This window comes from Lissotriton vulgaris, chromosome 12 (genome assembly GCF_964263255.1).
Source record: "Lissotriton vulgaris chromosome 12, aLisVul1.2, whole genome shotgun sequence".
In the NCBI taxonomy this organism is placed as follows: Eukaryota; Metazoa; Chordata; class Amphibia; order Caudata; family Salamandridae; genus Lissotriton; species Lissotriton vulgaris.
The window spans coordinates 554,762,363-554,782,360 of NC_141700.1; the positions used below are offsets into that span (position 1 = coordinate 554,762,363).

Sequence of the window (19,998 nt, forward strand, 5' to 3'; positions counted from 1 at the left end):
GCTGCTGAGATCTTTAAAGAACCTAACAGGGCGAGGGTGATAAACCCTAGGATTGACAAGAAATACAAGTCGGCGCCTACTGATCCTACCTACATTAAAGGACAGTTGCCTCTGGACTCCCTTGTCGTCTCGAATGCCCGGAAGAGGGCCAATTCTCAGACTACGGGTGATGCTCCTCCCCCAGACAAAGAATCCAAGGTCTTTGAGGCTTCGGGGAAGAGGGTAGCAGCACAGGCAGCCAACATATGGCGCATCTCTAACACACAGGCGATTCTAGCGCGCTATGACAGGGCGCACTACGATACACTAGAGACCCTGTTGCAACACCTGCCTGATCAATACAAAGAAGGGGCTGAGATGCTGATTCAAGAGGGGAAGCTAATCTCCAACGCTTCCATTAAGTGCGCTCTGGACGCAACCGATACCGCTGCAAGAGCTAAAAAACACCAGTGTTATGCTTCGGAGACATACCTGGCTGAGAATCTCTGGATTTAAGCCAGACATCCAAACCACCATCCTGAACCAAATGGTTAACCCAAATCACCTGTTTGGCCCAGAGGTTGACACCACCCTAGAAAAAATGAAAAAGGACACTGACACTGCAAAATCCATGGGTGCCTTACAGTCCCAGCAGTTTCGGGGTGGGTCCTTTCGTCGCTCCAACACTAGATGCATCTTAAGGGGTCAGCTTTCCCAATCCACGCAATACTACAAGGGCAAAACCCAGACTACTTATGCCAACAAGAGTCGGGGTGGATATCGCGGCAACAGCGCCAAGGGCAGAGGACGTGGCAACAACAGCTCCAGGTCCTCTACCACCAGCAAACAGTGACGCCTTGTCACTGCCCCCCGACCACACAACACCGGTCTTGGGGAGACTCCAGCAGTTCCTGCCCGTCTGGAAGTCCATCACCACAGACAGGTGGATCAGAAAACATATCCAATACGGTTATTGTCTGGAGTGAACATCCACTCCACCTAACATGCCCCCAAGGCACCGTCCTATGTCGGACGAGCACTTGCACTTATTGCAGCAAGAGGTCACCGTCATGCTGCAAAAAGGGGCAATAGAGCTCGTGCCTATGCAAGAAAGAGGCACAGGGGTCTACTCCCTGTACTTCCTAATACCAAAGAAGGACGGGTCCCTCAGGCCCATCCTGGACCTCAGGCCCCTCAACTACTACATCCTGTCGGAGCACTTCCATATGCTGACCCTGCAGCAAGTGCTCCCGCTGCTCAGGCAGGGGGATTTTCTCGCAACTTTAGACCTAAAGGATGCGTACTTTCACATTCCACTGCACCCTTCACACAGGCAATACCTCAGGTTCACCATCCAAAACCAGCACTACCAATTCAAGGTTTTGCCTTTCGGTGTCACCACGGCACCCAGGGTGTTCACAAAGTGCTTGGCGACAGTGGCGGCACATCTCAGGAGACGAAACATCCACGTCTACCCCTATCTGGACGACTGGTTCATCCAAGCAAAGTCAGCCCAGCAGTGTGCCGCCCACATGTCCCACACCATTCACCTCCTGCACGATCTGGGATTCTCACTGAATTACCCAAAATCCCACCTCTAGCCCGCCCACATGCGGCAGTATCTGGGTGCGACCATAAACACTCAGGCGGCCACAGCACAGCCGAATTCAGTGAGAGTCAGCAGCATTCAATCGCTGATCCAAAAATTCAGACCTCAACACTCGCATCCAGCAAGAGTGTTCATGCAGTTGATAGGCATGATGGCCTCCTGCATTTCCATAGTCCCGCACGCAAGACTACATATGCGCCCGCTTCAGGAGTGCTTAGCACGTCAGTGGACTCAGGCTCACGGGCAGTTGAAAGACCTAGTGTTGGTGAGCGGTCGGGCATACAACTCTCTGCATTGGTGGAATCCACGAAACCTTTGCAAGGGCCGACCGTTCCAAGAGCCTGTGCCACAGATCATCCTGACGACGGACGCTTCTCTCCAGGGATGGGGAGCGCATGTACTCCATTACACTGTGCAGGGACTATGGACGCAACAGCAGATGAAGATGCACATCAATGTTCTGGAACTGATGGCGATCTTCATGGCACTAAAAGCCTTCAAAGTACATCTGTGCAACAAGGTCGTGTTGATCCGGAAGGACAAAATGACGGCAATGTACTACATTCAAAAGGAGGGAGGAACACACTCTCCGCAGTTGTCTCATCTGGCTCAGAGCATGTGGAAGGGGGCCATTCAGAGGAACATCTTCCTCATGGCAGAACACCTCCCGGGCAAGGACAATCAGATGGCGGACCTGCTCAGCAGGCACAGCCACCAAATGCACGAGTGGGAGATACATCCATCAGTTCTCCAACCGTACTTCCGGAGGTGGGGTCATCCAGAGATCGACCTCTTCGCCACAAGGGAGAACGCAAAATGCCAAAGCTTCGCCGCCAGGTTCCTACACCCACAGTCGCAGGGCAATGCGATATGGATGAACTGGTCAGGCAAATTTGCGTACGCTTTTCCCCCAGCCCCTCTGATACCGCTGGTGGCACGCAAGCTCAGGCAGCACTCAATGACTCTCATCCTGGTTGCTCCAACGTGGGCTCGCCAACCATGGTACACCACGTTTCTAGAACTGTCCGTGGTACCGCATCAGAGGCTACGTCTCACACCCAGCCTTCTGATGCAGAGCCATGGTGACATTCAGCATCCAGATCCGCAACAGCTCAACCTGGCGATCTGGCTCCTGAAGTCCTAGAGTTTGGCTACCTGCACTTGCCTTCTGACTGTATGGACATCATTCAGGAGGCAAGGAAGCCCACCACCAGAGCATGCTATGCGGCAAAATGGAAGCGGTTTGTCATTTATTGTGCAGACCACAACATTAACCCGCTAGATGCTTCTATTCAGAATATCATCTATTACCTTTTCCATCTATACAAATGTAATCTGGCCTATACTTCCATTCGCATTCATCTATCTGCAATGGCCGCTTATCTCCAGAATAGGGAGCACCTCTCCCTCTTCAGGGTGCCTGCCATTAAGGCTTTTCTGGAAGGACTCAAACGAGGCATTCCTCCGCGGACTCCACCAGCTCCGGAGTGGAACCTCAATGTGGTCCTCACCAGGCTGATGGGTCCTCCCTTTGAACCACTGCATTCCTGCGAGATTCAGTTCTTGACGTGGAAAGTGGCTTTCCTCATAGCAATTACATCGCTACGGAGGGTTAGTGAATTACAAGCCTTAACTATCCAAGAGCCATTTATTCAAATTCATTCAAATAGGGTAGTGCTTCGCACTAACCCTAAATTTCTTCCCAAGGTTGTGTCTCAATTCCATATCAACCAGACTATTGAATTACCTGTTTTCTTTCAAAATCCTGAGTCATTGGCGGAGCGGATGCTCCACACCCTTGACGTCAAAAGGGCCCTGATGTATTACATCGATAGGACCAAGGATTTTAGGAAAACTAAGCAACTCTTTGTCGCCTTTGCTCCAACCCACAAAGGTAACCCTATTTCCATGGCTGGTATTGCTAGGTGGATCGTTAAATGTATCCAGATCTGCTATCTGAAAGCAAAACGCACCCTTACCATTCTGCCAAGAGCCCACTCCACCAGAAAGTTGGGGGCCTCTATGGCATTCCTTGGAAACATTCCTTTGGAAGACATATGTAGGGCAGCCACATGGTCTACCACACACACATTTACAAAGCATTACTGTGTTGATGTGCACTCCAAACAGCAAGCAGCTGTAGGGCAGGCTGTTCTCAAAACACTTTTCCAAACTGCTGCAGCTGGCACGGGCGGCCGCCGCTAATGGAGGGACTGCTATGTATTCTATGCACAGATATGAATTCAGCAGCCCACATGCCTCGAACCGAATATGCTACTTACCAGTATGCATCTGTTCTTGCATGTAGGGCTGCTGACATTCATATCGCCCACCCTCCTCCCCGGCGCCTGTAGCAGCTGCAGAATTCACATATACTTCTAGCATGGTCATCATTCACTGAGTTTCACTCCATCTTGGCCACAATGGCTAAAAACAATCTGAGGATGGAGTCGATGCCCATGCGCACTGTAGTTCAGGGGAGGAGCCACCTATCTCGTGATACTTCGAAGACTCTTCCAGGACAACAATGTGCAATCATCCGGACCCAACACTAGGCGGCGATCTATGCACAGATATGAATGTCAGCAGCCCCACATGCCAAGAACAGATGCATACTGGTAAGTAGCATATTCGTTAAGAGCTGGAGTTCGATCCTTGCCCCCGAGAAAAATTTCCTCAATAAAATGAAGAAAATACACTGAGGTTTCGCTTCCTGCATTCCGGCATCTACATGAAGAAAAATCATAGTACCTTAAAGTTATCACGGAGCTCCGAAAGACTCAGTCATATTCAGGAAGAAAGAGAACAGCACCATAGGTTGACGACAGTGCTTCACTATCTGATGCATAACGAGTGAGTGAATCGAGTGAAAAGAAAAAAAACCTGTAATGGTTGAAATAGAAGAGAAACTCCGAATGACGTTGAGGAAGATGACGTAAGCAGCGTTGTAAAACATCAGAGGCTCCCAAAACCAACATGGCGGCACGCACGGTGACGCATGGCAGGATGGCTCACGGCACTTTTCCACATCGGGAGGTGAAGCAGATGACGACGCGTCACAGAAGCTCTCGAGAAGGCAGCAGGTAGGAGCGTGCACACGCTCGCAGCATTTTTAAATGTGGTAAATGACGGTTGAACTGACAAGCGCTGCATTGGCACGATTTTCAGTGACATTTCGCTCAATATAGGCAAAGATAATGTATTTAAAAGTAAATCACCCCACCAAAACCAAACTTTGACAAGACATGGAGATAAAGCGAAAAAAATGTCAGTACATTACTGAAAAGATAAAGCCAGTTTTAGAGCGAAAAGTTTACCCTGGGCAAGGAAAAACATAAAAAAAAAACCCACATTTTCAGTCGATAAAAGACACTGTTGGATATCGCAATTTAGACATCGTGTGGTCTCTAGAAGCAGCAGACAAGTACAAATCCTCTGGGCAAAGAGAAGCTTTTAAAAGAGCAAATTTTCAGTCAATGAAAGTCACAGCAGGACAAATAACCATACTAGGTTAGGCTGAATTCTTCCCCAAACAGCGTAGATGAATAAAGTCAATGCCTACTCTCATGTAAAGGCATACGACAGGAATCTGATTAAACCCATTACAGGAGACAGCTCCAAAACAGCATAAAGGAAACTCTCCTTGTAAATAGGACATTGGCTCTCCTTGTGAATAGGACATTGGCTCTGCTTGTAAATAGGACAGTGGCTCTCCTTGTAAATAGGACAAAATACAAAGTTGCCCAATAAATGCTTACCCTCATGTGAGGATACAGGGTGGGTCCCAAAGTCAAAAGAAACAGTCTTACCCAAAGTCAGGGCACAGCTCCAATTTAAAATTAGTAGACTCACTGTTACACAGGACGACTGCCAGACTGCTGTGGGCGACCGGTTGAAGGTCACTGGTAGGGTCATGCTGGCAGTTGGGGTAACTTTTCTTGTTGCAGGAGGTCCTTTCCTGGTTTGAAGTTTCTTTTCTTAATTTAAAACAGCTTGAAGTACTTCCAGACTTGACAGGTGTAGGTTCTTTGTTAAGATCGTCGCCATTAATGTAATGATGAGAAGTCCACACGTTGAGTAGTATTTAGTGATGCTTTATTCCAAGTTGTATAGAGAGACCCCATCAGGAGCATCCAACATGGTGCTCAGCCCAACCAACTGTAATCTGTCAGGCAGATCACCAACATTCTGATAGATGCATCACATCAACATTCCAATAGAGGTAGAGAGGGAAAGCATGGAGAATAACAAGATACTACACAATGTTTGAAACTTAGAAATGCTACCAACGCAAAACCTGAAAATACTGAAACATACTGTACCTATTGGCTTGTATCTAAAATGCTTACTCTAGTTTGATGTTAAACTATGTACACACTAGCAACTTCTTAGTAGAGTTAGTACTAATGGTACAAATGGCAAAGACCTAACTGAGTTCCTTGGAATGTGCACTTGTTATATCGTCAATAAGATGTAAGCTGTGCACAAGATGCTTTCATAATGTCAATGGTCCAATTGAGACTTTTTCTGATCTGGCAACACATACTGAGATTTAGCACCAAACCAACGAACACACTGATTGTTAAAGTAAACCGCTTAAAATTGGGGTTGTCTTATTCTTCCATCCTGAACATTTTCAAATTAGCTAAAATGGAGTTAGTTTTCTTCTCTTCATATGTTCTCGATTATTTTTCCTGCATTTTTATATGTGAATCAGATGTGTCACCAATTGGAGACTCTGGTGGGCTTTGCTCTATGGAAAAGATTAGTGGTGCACTAGAAATGTTTGCTTCTAGAATGAATGTTTAATATATTGAATGCCTAATGGGTAAATCCTTATTCCTGAGACTTATAGTCTGACTGCACTAAAGGTCCCTCTTATTACAACTGGTGTTTTTCACAGTTGTAAAGTTGCAGCACTAGCAATGAAGGCTGTAGCTCTGGTAAATTAATGCTGTTATTTTGTTTACATAAAAAAATGAACGTATGGGAGAATTGTAAGTGCTTTAGTCATACTTAGTAAGGGACTAGTAAATCTATAGTTTTATCTTTGAGATTCCATTTCCTTCTTTTGAAATCAAGTTTGTCAGGGGGAATTTCAGCAAGGGAACAAGAAAGCCTCCTAGGATATAGGTTTATGTGCTTGGCATTACGCTATTGTCACTTATTGCTATGTTATGCTTTATTACCGCATCAGAGTGCTTATGGAGCCATTAAAGAGTATCCAGTGTGGAAAACCAATTCTTTTTATCCAATTGTGCACCCCTAAAATCACCAACAATAAGTATTCCAGAATAGGTGGTGTTAGAGGTCTGGCTGGTTTTGGGACTCCACGTCTGTTGCTGGGCCTTCTTGTGTGTACACTCTAAGTCCCAAACTGCTCTGCCCCAAGGAGGAGGGGCCAGAAGATCGCTGCTTACTGCCACTGCCACCCCCTAATATCTTTAGTGGTATCCTCAACCATGTTGGTTAGTGTTTTATCCTGGAGCGATCTGAGGCTCCTTTAGCTTCCTTGCTTATTGTTAGTCTCTGTGACTGCTGGACTATTAAGCTATCACTTAATTATCCTCTAAGCTGAGGCAGCCATGGGGAAGAAGAAAGTAGACTCCATCAATACGACAGGTAAGCGACCAGCACAAGGAAATCTATACTGTATTTTCTCAATAATGCAATAGGGGTACTCTCAGACGAGAGCTTGTGTGTCGAAGATCAGCTGGCCATGAACTTCCAAGCTACCACTCCACCTAGGAGTGTCACACTGGGCATAGGAGAAGGTGGGGTGCCGCCCATTATTACCCCTCTAAGACACAAATTAATTGTTGGCAGCTATCTGAAAGCCCTATATCCACTGTGGTACACCATAAGACCTCAAAGCCCGATACTACTACTACTGTCAATACCTGCAGGGAAGCGGCCAGGCATAAAACAAGAAATCAAGCTCAACTAACTTCCATTAAATCCGGTAGTACATTTGGAAAGGGAGTAAAGTAGGGCCTTCGGGCACACTCATCTTAGACTCGCATAACTCATAAGGAAGTGAGTAGCCTCCAAGATTTGATTCTTAATTAAGACCTTAAGATTTCATCAGCGCTTGACGCATGTGACTCACCGATTGCAGTCGCAGAGCAGATAATGGGAAAGCTGAATGGGGCTTTATTCGGGCACAAGTCGAGAAAATTATATGTAACACAGTTCTCGGACCTTGCACTCCTACTGGTAATGATAAGGTTTTTACTCAGTGTTTGTCTAGTTGTTCTCAGCTCGCTGATGAGCCTTCTATCAATAATTCTATCATAAACAACTAAGGAGTGACTAAGTGAACAAGGAATAATAAAGCAAAACTTTTTGTTATATTTATTGGTTTTGTAACACTACCTAATAAGTGAAGAACAGATCTTTCTCTTTTAAAAAAGGACCCTCACTCACCACTAACTGGTGACCTGCTTCATCATTGGGTCCCCGCTGGGGTGGCCGAGTGCCTCCCCATCGTGTTACAACGCCTGAATTACAGCGGAGCTGGTTGGTGGTGTGTGCAACAGTGTACAAACTAAATATGTGAGATTAACTGTGAGTGCCAAATTAAAAATACAAGTTGAAGCCTATACATTTTTTTTAATAAAGGCCAACCTGTAATAGGTTAAAAACAAAGTGGGCGGAGATAGACTGATAGGGGTATAGGAGTGTCTGCTCATGCCCTCTCTCTCTTGTTGATAATTTTGTCCTTCTATCAATAAAACATCAGTGCCCTTGATCGCCAACCCAGTTCATTAAAATGTAAAGGTTCCTGCTATAGGCTGTGGTCTCTTGGCTTCTTAGATGGGCCCAAGGTATGATCAGATGAATAACATCCAACACCCTAAAGGTCCAACTCTTGCAGTTACCCAGCCTTGTCAAATGACCACCCAGAAGAATACCCCTGTACTAAGGTTATACAGTTACCCCCGGCTGCCGCCCCATACATTCTTGAAATGTTGAATGTGTCCCCCTTCCCTCAGGAGTAGGGACCAGGAAAACTTCCTGCAGCTTAAAAATAAAGTGGCACACTGGATGACATCCAGCGCTAATCCAGCCCAGACCCTTTATGATGAAATTAATATGGTCCACAGAGTTGGTTGGATAGGACCCTCTAAGAAGATGTTTGCGGAGAATGCCTAATAATACATTTCCGCAGTGCTCCGTGATTGGGTCATATCCTTCACACACTTGGGTCGAAAGGTGCCACCAGCTAAAGAATTTCAGTATTCCTGTTGGGAGTCTTCTATCAACCCCATTCTGTTAGGCCGGTGGGTAGGGAGGACTGTACTTCATTCAGCTCGATCCACCAGACGTCCCTGTCACTTTTCTACATCAAAGTAAAGATGTGAGCATATCATTCAGTTATCACTTTGAACCCTTAGCATAGCTGGAGGACCCTGACTGACTGATTTCAGCTTCTGAAGAGGGGGAATCGGCGAAGCATGTGGTGCCTAGTTGCTTTATGGATATAAGGATGCTAAGCTGGTACATAGCTGGGGTTCGGGGTAAGCTCTCTGATGATGATTGGTTCAAAAGTTGTCTACGTTTTTGATGTTCTTTCTTTATATGTTCATGCCACATATACTGCATCATCTACTCCCTCATCTAGTGGGCATGCCAGATGGGGTCTTGTAACACATTTCAATCTGAGCCTTAATTATAAAGTTGAACTGATCATGTCCAAATCACCAGACATTCTTGTTGTTCTCCTGATTTTTCCTAATCCGCATAGAATGTTGATTGTTAACTTCTATAATGCTATTATAGTTAGGAATTAACTGGGTGCTGTCGATAGTCTAGGAGCATACATTGATGACTATTTCCAGTCAGTGTTTGTATTCACAATGATTTTGTTATTGGGAGATTTCAACATGCACCCTTGTTTATCCTGTCATGGTAGTGAAGAGCCAGAGAATAAATTCCCATTTTTTGATCAGGTCCATCTCCACCATGCACAGCAAGGCAATATGATAAACCACCTGGTTACTGAATATAACCTAGTAAATCTTATGGAATTGAGACAGGATGGGCCAACTGGGAGAGAATACATCTTTGTTTAAGGGGAGGTGCACCAGCTCCACCATTGATTAAATTTTTTATCTATCTGTTTATTCTCTGTCCTTGTAAAATTTAAGGTTATGTGGTTAAACCTGAGTGACCATAACCCATTTGATGGCTATTTTTTTATGGTACAAAAATGCCTGTTGATGCAATCGATTCGTTTAAGGAGCCAGTATTATCTACCGATCAGGGATGGAAGGTCAGGTGAGCATTGATTGTCCCGATTGATTTTATTTCCACCTCAGTCACCACTTGTTTGACTGATTTTGCTTCCTGCCTTAATGACGATGCTTCATGCCAGAGCATTTTGATGTCCTTCTCGAACATCTGAAGATTTTTCAAGTCTGCCCTTCTCAAGCTGGGATTGTCCTATTCTCCTCCCATAGTCGAGTGGTTTGATTAAAAAGTGATTGCAAGCACATTAGGAAACCCCAATGCCAGGATGAGGAGTGGACAGCCAGGGCAGTCTACTGTTCGACAAGTAATGCCTGCAAGAGCCAACTGAAAATGGAGGCCTGGGATAATCTACTTGCTGCCAGCTCAGTGTGTGAAAGCGCTGCCTTTTGGTATGTGGTAAATCTCCCTCTGTTTAGTTGCGAGCACCTCTCTAATCAGGCTTTAACTATTAAACTGCAGGCCTGGGTTAATCATTTCATGGTCGTTTACGATCAAGAGGAATCAGATACCTCGTTAGTCTGTGGTGGGGAGAATCAAAAAATTGTATTTCAATTGGATGGACCAGATGGAGTTCCTGGCGATCTGTTTTGGTCCCTTATTGATCTCTGGTCCCCTTATTAACTCTGTATTTTAATACAGCCGCTAGAGGCCCATTGCCACTGACATGGCCCACTCTGTTATTGGCCCAATTTCAGCTCAGCTTTTGATAGTTTATCTCTCCCAGCTGTAGTCCATGATGGCACAGATGGGGTTAAGCCTGCACTAGCTGCCTTTTGGCGCTATTTACATGATGAACTCTCTGCAATAGTCCGATATGGCCTGTAGGAGGCTGGCTTAGTATATGGTGCACACTTATTCAAGTGGTGCACCCTAATTCATGTGGTGCATCTTGCACTAATCCAGGCACCCTTATGGAAGTTTTAGTGATCGTTGATAACCATACACAGCTCTTAAAATGGTAGCTGTGGAGAGCATCCTTCAGACTTCTCTTGAAGGAAAGTTAAGCAGCTTGTTTTACCAGTTTAATCTGGAGTGTAAGTTAAATGAGTAAGAACCACACAGTGTGTATATAAAAATACTTCTATTTATTAAACAACACTCACTAACACATTGGTATATCTCCTACCCGGAGATATCCACACAATACACAAGAATACTTCAAACGCAATTAGGTAAGTAGTACACAATGCAGTGGTCTCCAAGGGGAGATCAAACCATGTACTAAAAAAATGGAATGCGAACTGCAAATGAGGACAGGATTTGGACTAGAAGACCCAGAGGAGCCAGGGACACAAGGAACTACCCAAGGTAATTACCCAGGAACCCCACGGATGCTGTGTGCAGACTGGGAACACAGCTGCATGCCCAATGGAAGTCAAAGGCAAAGTCGTAGTTGTGGTTTTGCAGAAGAAGGACCCTTACCAGAGGACCCCGAAGAATTCCCTTGGAGGACGGAAGGTTTGAGTGCCACCCCACCCATGGATGTCGCTGGAACCAGGTTACCTACACCAGGGAAGCCAGGTGCATAGGGCTGAAGAGAAATAAGAAACCTCCATAGACGACAAGGAAGACTTCGAAGAAAATGCCTCTGGAGAAGATCAGGATGTAGTCCGGTGGAATCCAAGGGTTAATTCTAGAAGTGAAGAACCTGCAAACAGAGGGGACATAGTCCATGCAACTCGGACGTGACCAGGAGGCATGAAGATACAATGCCCACCAATGTTGGGAGGTTCTGGATAGTTGACAGTGACCTTGTCGCTGCAGCTGTGAGGACTAGGCGATGCAGAGGAAGACCAGGAGCTGTGTACAAGCTGTCCCACGTCTGATGTCGGTGACTAGGTGGTAGGAGTCTGGCAGGAGCACCAACATTCCTTGGTAGCCGCAACTGGTGTGGAAGAGAAAGCAGGAGCTGAAGTGTTGCTGAAGCGCTGTCTCCGTCAGACAAGTGGGAGTAGATGGCGTCGGATATCCAAGGTATGCAGTGTGTGTTGGGGCCGTGCATCGAGTAACTTACAAGTGGTGCCCTCAGGCCATGGTACAGGCAGCAGCGTCTATGTTTGTGTGGAGCGTCCTTGTCTGGCAAACCAGGGCAGTGGCAGCATCGATTTGCGTTGTCGGTCAGGCAAGGGCTGTAGTGTGAAGCCCATGGAGACTCTCGGGGGGGGGGGTTGGGGGAAGGGGTTGCAGAAAGCCCAGTCTAGGCCTTTCACTGCCCAGGACAGAAGCAGCCACTACAGATCACCACATCCGAGCACACAGCAAAATGGTAAATCCTTCTCAATTTCTTCTTTTTGGCAGGTTCCCTAGTCCAAATGAGTTTTAAATTTGTGGGGTCAGGGCCCCAATATTTATACTGCTTTTCCCTTTGAAGTTTTAAGCAGAAAGTTTCTGAGTTCAGTAGAAACCAGTTCTGTCCTCACTAGTATTGTGCAGAGTAGACAGTCTATTCAGGTGCTAGTGAACACTCCTCCCACCACCCTGAATGCAGAAAAGGTCTATTCAGCCTGGCTATGAGTCACCCAGGACAGGCAAGACACCTTAACCCCTAGTGTGAATGCACATCCCCAGCACATGTCACTCCAAAACCAGAGGGTGAATACACATAAAGGCAGAGGCTCACAGTATGGTAATGTAAGAAACTGCCCACTTTCTAAAAGTGTAATTTTCAGGCACACATTTTAAACATCACCTTTACTAAAAGGTGTGCTTTTAAATTCTGATTTCAGAGAGCCTAAACTCAATTTCTCTATCTTGTCCCAATTGAAAGATACACATGTAAAATGTTACAGAGCAGCTCCAAAGATAGCCTATGGGATAAGCAGCCTTTCAAAAGTGAAAAACAAAATACACAGTATTTCACTATCCGGACATGCAAAACACACCAGTACATGTCCTACCTTTCATATAAACTGCACCCTGCCCATGGGGGTACCTTGGACCTACCTGAGGGGTGTCTTGCATGTAAGAAAAGCAAAGGTTGGGGCCTGGCAAGTGGTGTACTTGCCAGGTTGACATGAGTACAAATTGCTTCTAGGTACTGGAGTGGCAAGTCTGAGACACCTTTTGAAAAGCTACTTGTGAGTGTGGCACAACCAGTGCTGTAAGCACACTAGTAGCATTTGAGTTGCAGGGCCTGGGCACAGGTGCACATTACTAGGGACTTCATAGTAAATCAAATAAGCTAATAATGGAAACACCTATCCATACACAATTTACGTGGCGAGCATATTCACTTAGCACTGATTAGCAGTGGTAAAATGCCCCAAGTCCTAAAACCTACGAAAAAGGGTCCAAAACAAGAGGCCAAAAAGCAAATAGTCTGGGGATAAGCCTGCCAAAAATGCCAGGTCGAACAAGATGACACAGTTTTAATTGTGTGTCCTGCTAGGGGATTATAGTGTCTTTTAGATTATTATTTTTTTATCAGTTATATCGACCGCCTCAATATTTCCACTTATTTTTCTAAATTTCATGTGATGGTATTCGGCCCATATAAGACTAAAACCCTGACATTTGTAGCGAAGAGTCATGTTATCAGCCAGGTTGGCAATTGCCGATACCTGGGTGTTCAGTTGGATTCTCATCTTAATTGCCACTCGTTGATTAATCACAACATGTCTTTAACAGGGCTATCTACAGCATAGGCGCTTATTCTCGCCGGCTAAGGCACACTCCTCTGAAGACAGTTTTTTTTTATTTCTTTAAGGCTAAATGCATCCCCATAGTTAATTATGGACCCATTGCATCTATCAAAATAGCAGAAAATAAGTTCCTTAGGGGGCTCTTAAGGATCCCACAAAGCACACCTCCGAGGTAAAACACGAAGAATTGGATATGGATTATATTTCTGATTTTATTAGTCTTCACCCCTTGCTTCTTTGGCTTTCAGTTTGGTGAAAGGCGAGCTGGAGTTTAATAGATTAACTGTTCATTCTTGCATGGGCATGGATAATTCATTACAAATCCCCTCGTTGCATTATGTTTTAACTAGCTTGCAAACTCTAGAGATAACTGGACACTTAAAAAAAAGAATTTTGTAACCAAATTGTATTGTCTAAACTGGTCACATTTTGGTGAAACAGGCATTTGAAGATAAGGTGGTAGCAGAAGACGAGTCACTTGCCTTGAACAAGCATTTAGCACTTAATTTGATATTGGTGAAAACTGTTAGTGGTATGGAACCTTACCTAACCTTAAATATGCCTATCTACCATCGAAGACTGTTGACCCTTTTAGGCTTCATTTATTTTCACAGCTTTTGCCTTCTTGCCTTAGCTGCTGTAAGTATTCTGGTTTACCTGTATATATGTGTTTATTTTATTTATTTTCATTTTATTTATAAAGTTTTATATAGAGCGCACAAGGCCCTATAGGGTATCAGAGCGCTTTACATGAAGGGGTAGGGAGGATATAGGCGTGAGATCAAGAACCAATCACATATACGAGCGAGGAGCCGACATTGAGGATTAACAAATTATTCAACTTTACCACTAAAGGGAGTCGGCAAAGTGGTAGCATCAATACGCTGAGTTATCTAGCTCAGAAACTGGTACTCTCTTGTGGCAATAGTACATCCAGGAGCTCCAGGAATCTTCTTCTGAAACCACAACGATTTGCCAAAAAAAAACTTACAACGGGGCCTTCTCAGGAATGGCCCTCAGAATCTGGAATTCTTTGCCCCCGGAAACAAGATTGAACCCTTCCACTGCTTCCTTCATAAGAGAAGTGAAATCGATTCTCATGGCCAAATTGACCTGATCTACTCACATCTCAGGATATTTTATTCGCTAGCTTGTATTAGCTATCACTATGTATTAGTATCACTTATATTTTTCGATGTTGGTCTTTGTTTCTTACATCTGCCCTGTAAAGCGCTCTGATACCCGCAAGGGTCTTGTCCGTGCTATATAAAACCTTCAAGTAAATAAATAAATAAATAAATAAAAATCAGCAGATGAATAGCAGGCAGCTATAAAACTAATTAACGAAAGATGTACTCCTAGGGCAGAAACTTGTTCATTAAGAATGTTTTCACTTCTTTTTTGAAAGAGGCGGTCGACAAAATCAAGCGGACATCCGGGAGGCAGAGAATTCCAAATCTTCAGGGCGATACCCGAGAAGGCTCTATTGTATGTTTTCTTTTTACAGAAAAGTTGGGGTTTCAAGAGCAGAGTGCTAGCACTTGGCGATGATCTGTATTCCCCCCTATAATTCAAGCTTTTGTGCCAAATACTTGGGGGTATTGAAATGTAGTACTTTATGAGTCTGGCACACAATCTTCAGTTGAATTTTTGCCTCAAAAGTGAGTCAATTCAAGGAGTTTAGGTCCGGGCAGATGTGCTTATTTTTTTTAGATCCAGTGACAAGTCTGGTAGCAGTGTAAAGAGCGGCTATTAGCAGGACCTGCTTGTATCTAGGCAGGCCGTATAGTGGGGTGCTTCCGTAACCCAGCCTGGGCAACACAGCGCGTAGACTGCAAATTTAAGGTTGTCCTGTTGGAGAAAGGGTTTTAGTTTCCTTAGCAATCTCATATGATAGTTTGCTCCTTTGATGATAGTATTGATGTGTTCCTGCATATTCAGGTATTTTTCTAGTGTAATTCCCAGAGATCCACCAGAGTCTATAATTTGAGTAGAACAGATAAGGGCAGTTAGATGCTTCATCCAAAGTTCGATCTTGATAATGTTGTTAGGAGGAGTAATGAGGAGGAATTCCGTTTTGACAGCATTGAGCTTGAGATGGTTGCTAGTGAGCCAATGCTGAGTGTTTTGTAAAGTAGAGGTGAGGGAGCTAATGTCTTTCGGGAGATTTTCAGTTACAATTGGGTGTCATCCACATACATGTTAAGATGAATGTTAGTAGCTTTCAAGGAGTCTGCAAAAGGTTCCAGGAATAAATTGAAGAGACATGGGTGAGAGGGCGGATCCCTATGTAATCCCAAAGTTGACTGCTGAGGGCTGTGAAAAGAATTGATTATCCTTCACTTTTGGGGTTCTATCGTGGAGGAATGAAGTGAACCAATGCAGTACGGACCCTGATAATTCCATCCGCTGTTTAAGTAGGTTCAGTAGACTGTTGTGATTAACAGTGTCCAATCCGGAAGATAAGTGAAGTAGTATAAAGACACAATTCCTTTTGGTCCAGCATTTTTAATATGTCCTCAACAATGTTTGTGGGTGCTGATTCACTGATGTGACCTTGATGGAAGCAGGACTGGTGTTGTCCAAGAGTTGGAAGTTATTTATGTGCTTGCAAAGTTGAATCTGGACACATTTTTCCAGAAGCCTCGCTAGAGTGGGGATGTTGGAGATTGGGTGGAAGTTGTTACGATCTGAGCACTTTTCAAAGTGGAGGGAGTTACCTGCCCTTCTTTTAGGTAATCCGGGATAGTGCCTTGACTAAGTAAGGCATTTACCATCTTAGACCATAAGGGGAGAATAGAGGATTTGATCTTCTCCATGATAGTCTGAGGAAAAGGGTCGATAAAATGATTAGATGGGGTTAAAGTTAAAAGAATGTTGTAAATGTCACTTTCATTGGCTTTATTTTTGGGAACTTGTCTAGGGTGCCCAACCAGATCAGCGGTCTGGGAGGTTTGCGGAAAGATATGCAAGACAGCCAGAAGTAGTTCCCTCACTGAGTGTTGATGATTTTCAATGATTTTAGTTTTTCCAGGAGAAGGAAGCAAAGTCCTCACAATTTGGAAGTGTGGTGAACCCTTTGCCAAGCTGGTTTGGTATGTTGAGCGATGGTATGTTGAGCGATTGGTGCTTGACAATTTCAAAAAGATTTTTGGGTTGATTTCTGGCTCGATCTAGCTGGGTCCTGAAGAAGTTGGCCTTCCCACGTTTGATTCTTCTGTTGTATGTGTTCCTCAATAATTAAGGTTTTAGGTGCTCCATGGAGGGCAAGGATCTCCAGGCTCTTTCTGCTAATCTCAGATTGCATCTTTCCGAATTCAGCTTACTGTTGAACCAAAGTTTAGAGATTTTAATGGATATGTTTTTTAGTTGAGTGGGGTGTTTGAGTCAAGGACATTCAAGATGGTATTGTAGAAGTCTGAGGTCGTGAACATCTGCCATGTCTGTCTGAGGAGACACAGCGTCATTACAGAGGGTAGATAAATCATTAGGGTTTATGTTTTGAAAACTCCCTTTCCGTTGTTTTTGTTTTCTTCAGTTGAGCTCTCTTCCGGATCACAACCACATTGATGATGAAGGCGATACAGTAGTGGTCTGTCCAGTTGCAGGAGATAATGGATTCCAATGTGGTGGTGTCATTATTGCAGTGATAAGGTCCAAGGTCTCACCCTCACCAACTCGTGGTTTGACAGAAAGGAGTTAAAGCTGTTCACTGTATGGTCATCCGGATCATGCCAGTACAGTTTAAAATCCCCAAGGAAGATCTGGGTCACTTAAGGGTCATCGCTGATTGAGATGACCAGGAAGAGTGGTAGAGCGTGTGTAGTTTAGAAATGAGACAATTGTTTCTAGTGATGTTGATGTTAAGATATTAACTAGCAGGCAGAGCAGCAGTTTCTGACTGGATCACAGAGGGTGTGCTACGGTGAATGTAGGCTATTTCCCCACCAGGTTTCTTTGTTCTACCTAGTCGGATGATGCAGTGACTAAGAGAGATTAGTAGGTCTCAAATAGGAGGAGATGAGTTGTTTAACCATGTTTCCGTGAGGATAATGATATCAAACTCCTATGTGAGGATGAGGTCATAAATCTCATAAATTATGTGGGATAACGTCTTCATTGCTGATACTTTGCACATAGTCATGATATGCCCCAGGTATAGCGACTTGTGCCAAAAATTCATACGACCCCTTTAGTTACCATTGAATTTTTTTTCAAGGGAGATCTGCGTTATTGTTTTTATCAACTCCCACAGTAATACATTTTTTTATCAATAGTATCTTTCTGGTGTTTTGAAGCAAGGTAAACTGTGAGCTCTTTATTTTTGCATTGCTGCTATTGTGTCTCTAATATATTATATTGGGCTTGACTTGCATGATTTTACTTCGAAAATTTAATAAAGTATATATTGATATAAAAACATTGACCGGATCCAACGTACTGAAAACATTTAACACATTGTTGCGCAATGACATCAGTTCCATTGTAAACCACTACTTATTTACTAACTGACATTTCTGGAACATATTTGACTAGCTTAAACCTGCCTCCTCTTTTTACAGTTAATGTAGTCGAAGCGCTTCAAGAATTCTGGCAGATGAAGCAGACGCGTGGTGCTGATTTGAAAAATGGAGCTCTTGTGGTGTATGAGATGGTACCATCCAACAGTCCTCCATATGTTTGCTATGTCACCTTGCCAGGTGGAAGCTGTTTTGGCAGTTTTCAGGTAACAAAAAGGAGAGTAAGCCTTGGAAGCTGAGTTTGTTTTGATGAATCATTTGAAGTCGCTTATGCTGCTTACAGTATTACATCCTACATATGCATGGAATTCACATTCACAGCTGACTCTTCGTAGCTCACATTTACAGTATCTCCACAAAAGGATTGTCATAAACGATCTACATATGGTAGCATGTATGAAGGGCTTGTCTAATAAGTCCCTTCCGTCGTAGTTGCTATGTAGTTGAGAAGAGGACTGAATTTCCTGCCATGGCCTTTATCCCCACTCCACCCATACTGGCTTAGGTTGAACAGGTGATTTTGTAAAACAGCTACCACTGGCAGGCTCGAACAGGAGTTATGGTGAGAAAGAAACCAGCTGCATAGGTAATTTTGATAATATATGATTTTTATACTTTTCCAAACCAAGGTAGTCTTTCAGCACTCCAGTTGGAGTGAAGGCGTGCAACACCGAGGGTTTAGATTCCTCCCACCCGGTACTCTCACAAGCAATAACAAGCGATATGCTAAGTCCTAGCACTACTTTAAAAAAAAATTACACTTTTAGCCATGGTTCCTAGCAGCATGTTTTAAATCGTCAATAGGTTGCATTGGTGAGACCTGTTGGCTTTGAAATCCTTGTTTTCCTGGTGGGAACGGTTGGGTGGGAGGGGGGCATACAATTAGTCATATCAGTGCACATGAAAACTGGGCAAAAAGAAGTTCTGGCAATAATCTCCATAGTGGAGCCGCTAAAGTACTGAACTGCAGAGTCCAAATATGTGAGAACTATACACTAGAAACCCTATAGAGGAGAGCAAAGCATGGATTGAGAGTTGTGGCAAAAGGTATACATTCTGAGGCCTTTTAAAGCGTTGCACAAATGTGTGATATATGCCGCTTTGTTCTCCCTCACTATTCCTTTCAGGTGCTACCCACAAATCTTTCATGATCCTTATTCAGCATGGCCTAAATTATATGTGTATTTTTCCTTCTTGAATGAACGTTCGTTTAATTCATCATAGCAAACTAGTGATCTTTTTTGTGGAATTTGAAAACGAGATTCATTTGCGTCTTTTTGATGTGTTGTGTCTCTAGTTCTGTCCAACAAAAGCGGAAGCAAGACGCAGTGCGGCAAAGATTGCGCTAATGAACTCTGTCTTCAATGAGCACCCATCCCGCAGAATTACTGACGAGTTTATAGAGAAGAGTGTCTTGGAAGCATTGGCAACTTTCAATGTAAGTAATAGTAATGTTTGACAATTTGTTTGCGCTAGACCTGAGGGCTCCAACATGTTTAGTATGTTTGCTTCTTCTACATCTGGAAATGTTTATTCAGCTCTTTTCTGGCACGTCATATTGCACAAATACTCAAAGAATGCGATCAGGCAGAATTTAATATTTTAGATCATTTATTGTTGTTCAGACCCGTTTATTACAGAACTACACGTTTGGTGATCAATTTATTGTTGAACATTAGGTTTGTACCCTGCTCCTTCCATTAAAAAAAATAAATAAAAAATGCTTAAGATGGAAGTGGCATTATCCATTATTACTGGGGCCTAAAATTCTTTACCAACAGATTTGCATGAGCTGTAGTGGGATGCTTAATATGGATGCAGTCACTGCAGATGTCTACAGTGCAGTTTAGAGCAAGGAATTATTGATCAGTGAGCTACTTCGTTCTATCAGCAGTTGTATACTTACACATACAACTTTGTGTGCTGATGTAGAAGATGAGTCGATGCATAAAGCGTGTCCTCAACATATAAGAGGGTAATGGCCAGGTATTGTGGA

General features: G+C 43.9%; 1 protein-coding gene across 1 annotated transcript in view; it reads left to right on the forward strand.

Annotated features, from left to right (window-relative positions):
- Positions 1 to 19,998, forward strand: part of LIX1L (limb and CNS expressed 1 like) — a 265,194-nt gene that overhangs the window by 66,489 nt on the left and 178,707 nt on the right. Inside the window, exons 2-3 of the mRNA XM_086945367.1 lie at positions 18,045 to 18,208; positions 19,300 to 19,440. Of these exons, the coding sequence (XP_086801493.1) occupies positions 18,045 to 18,208; positions 19,300 to 19,440 (305 nt within the window). The remainder of the gene's footprint in view (positions 1 to 18,044; positions 18,209 to 19,299; positions 19,441 to 19,998) is intronic.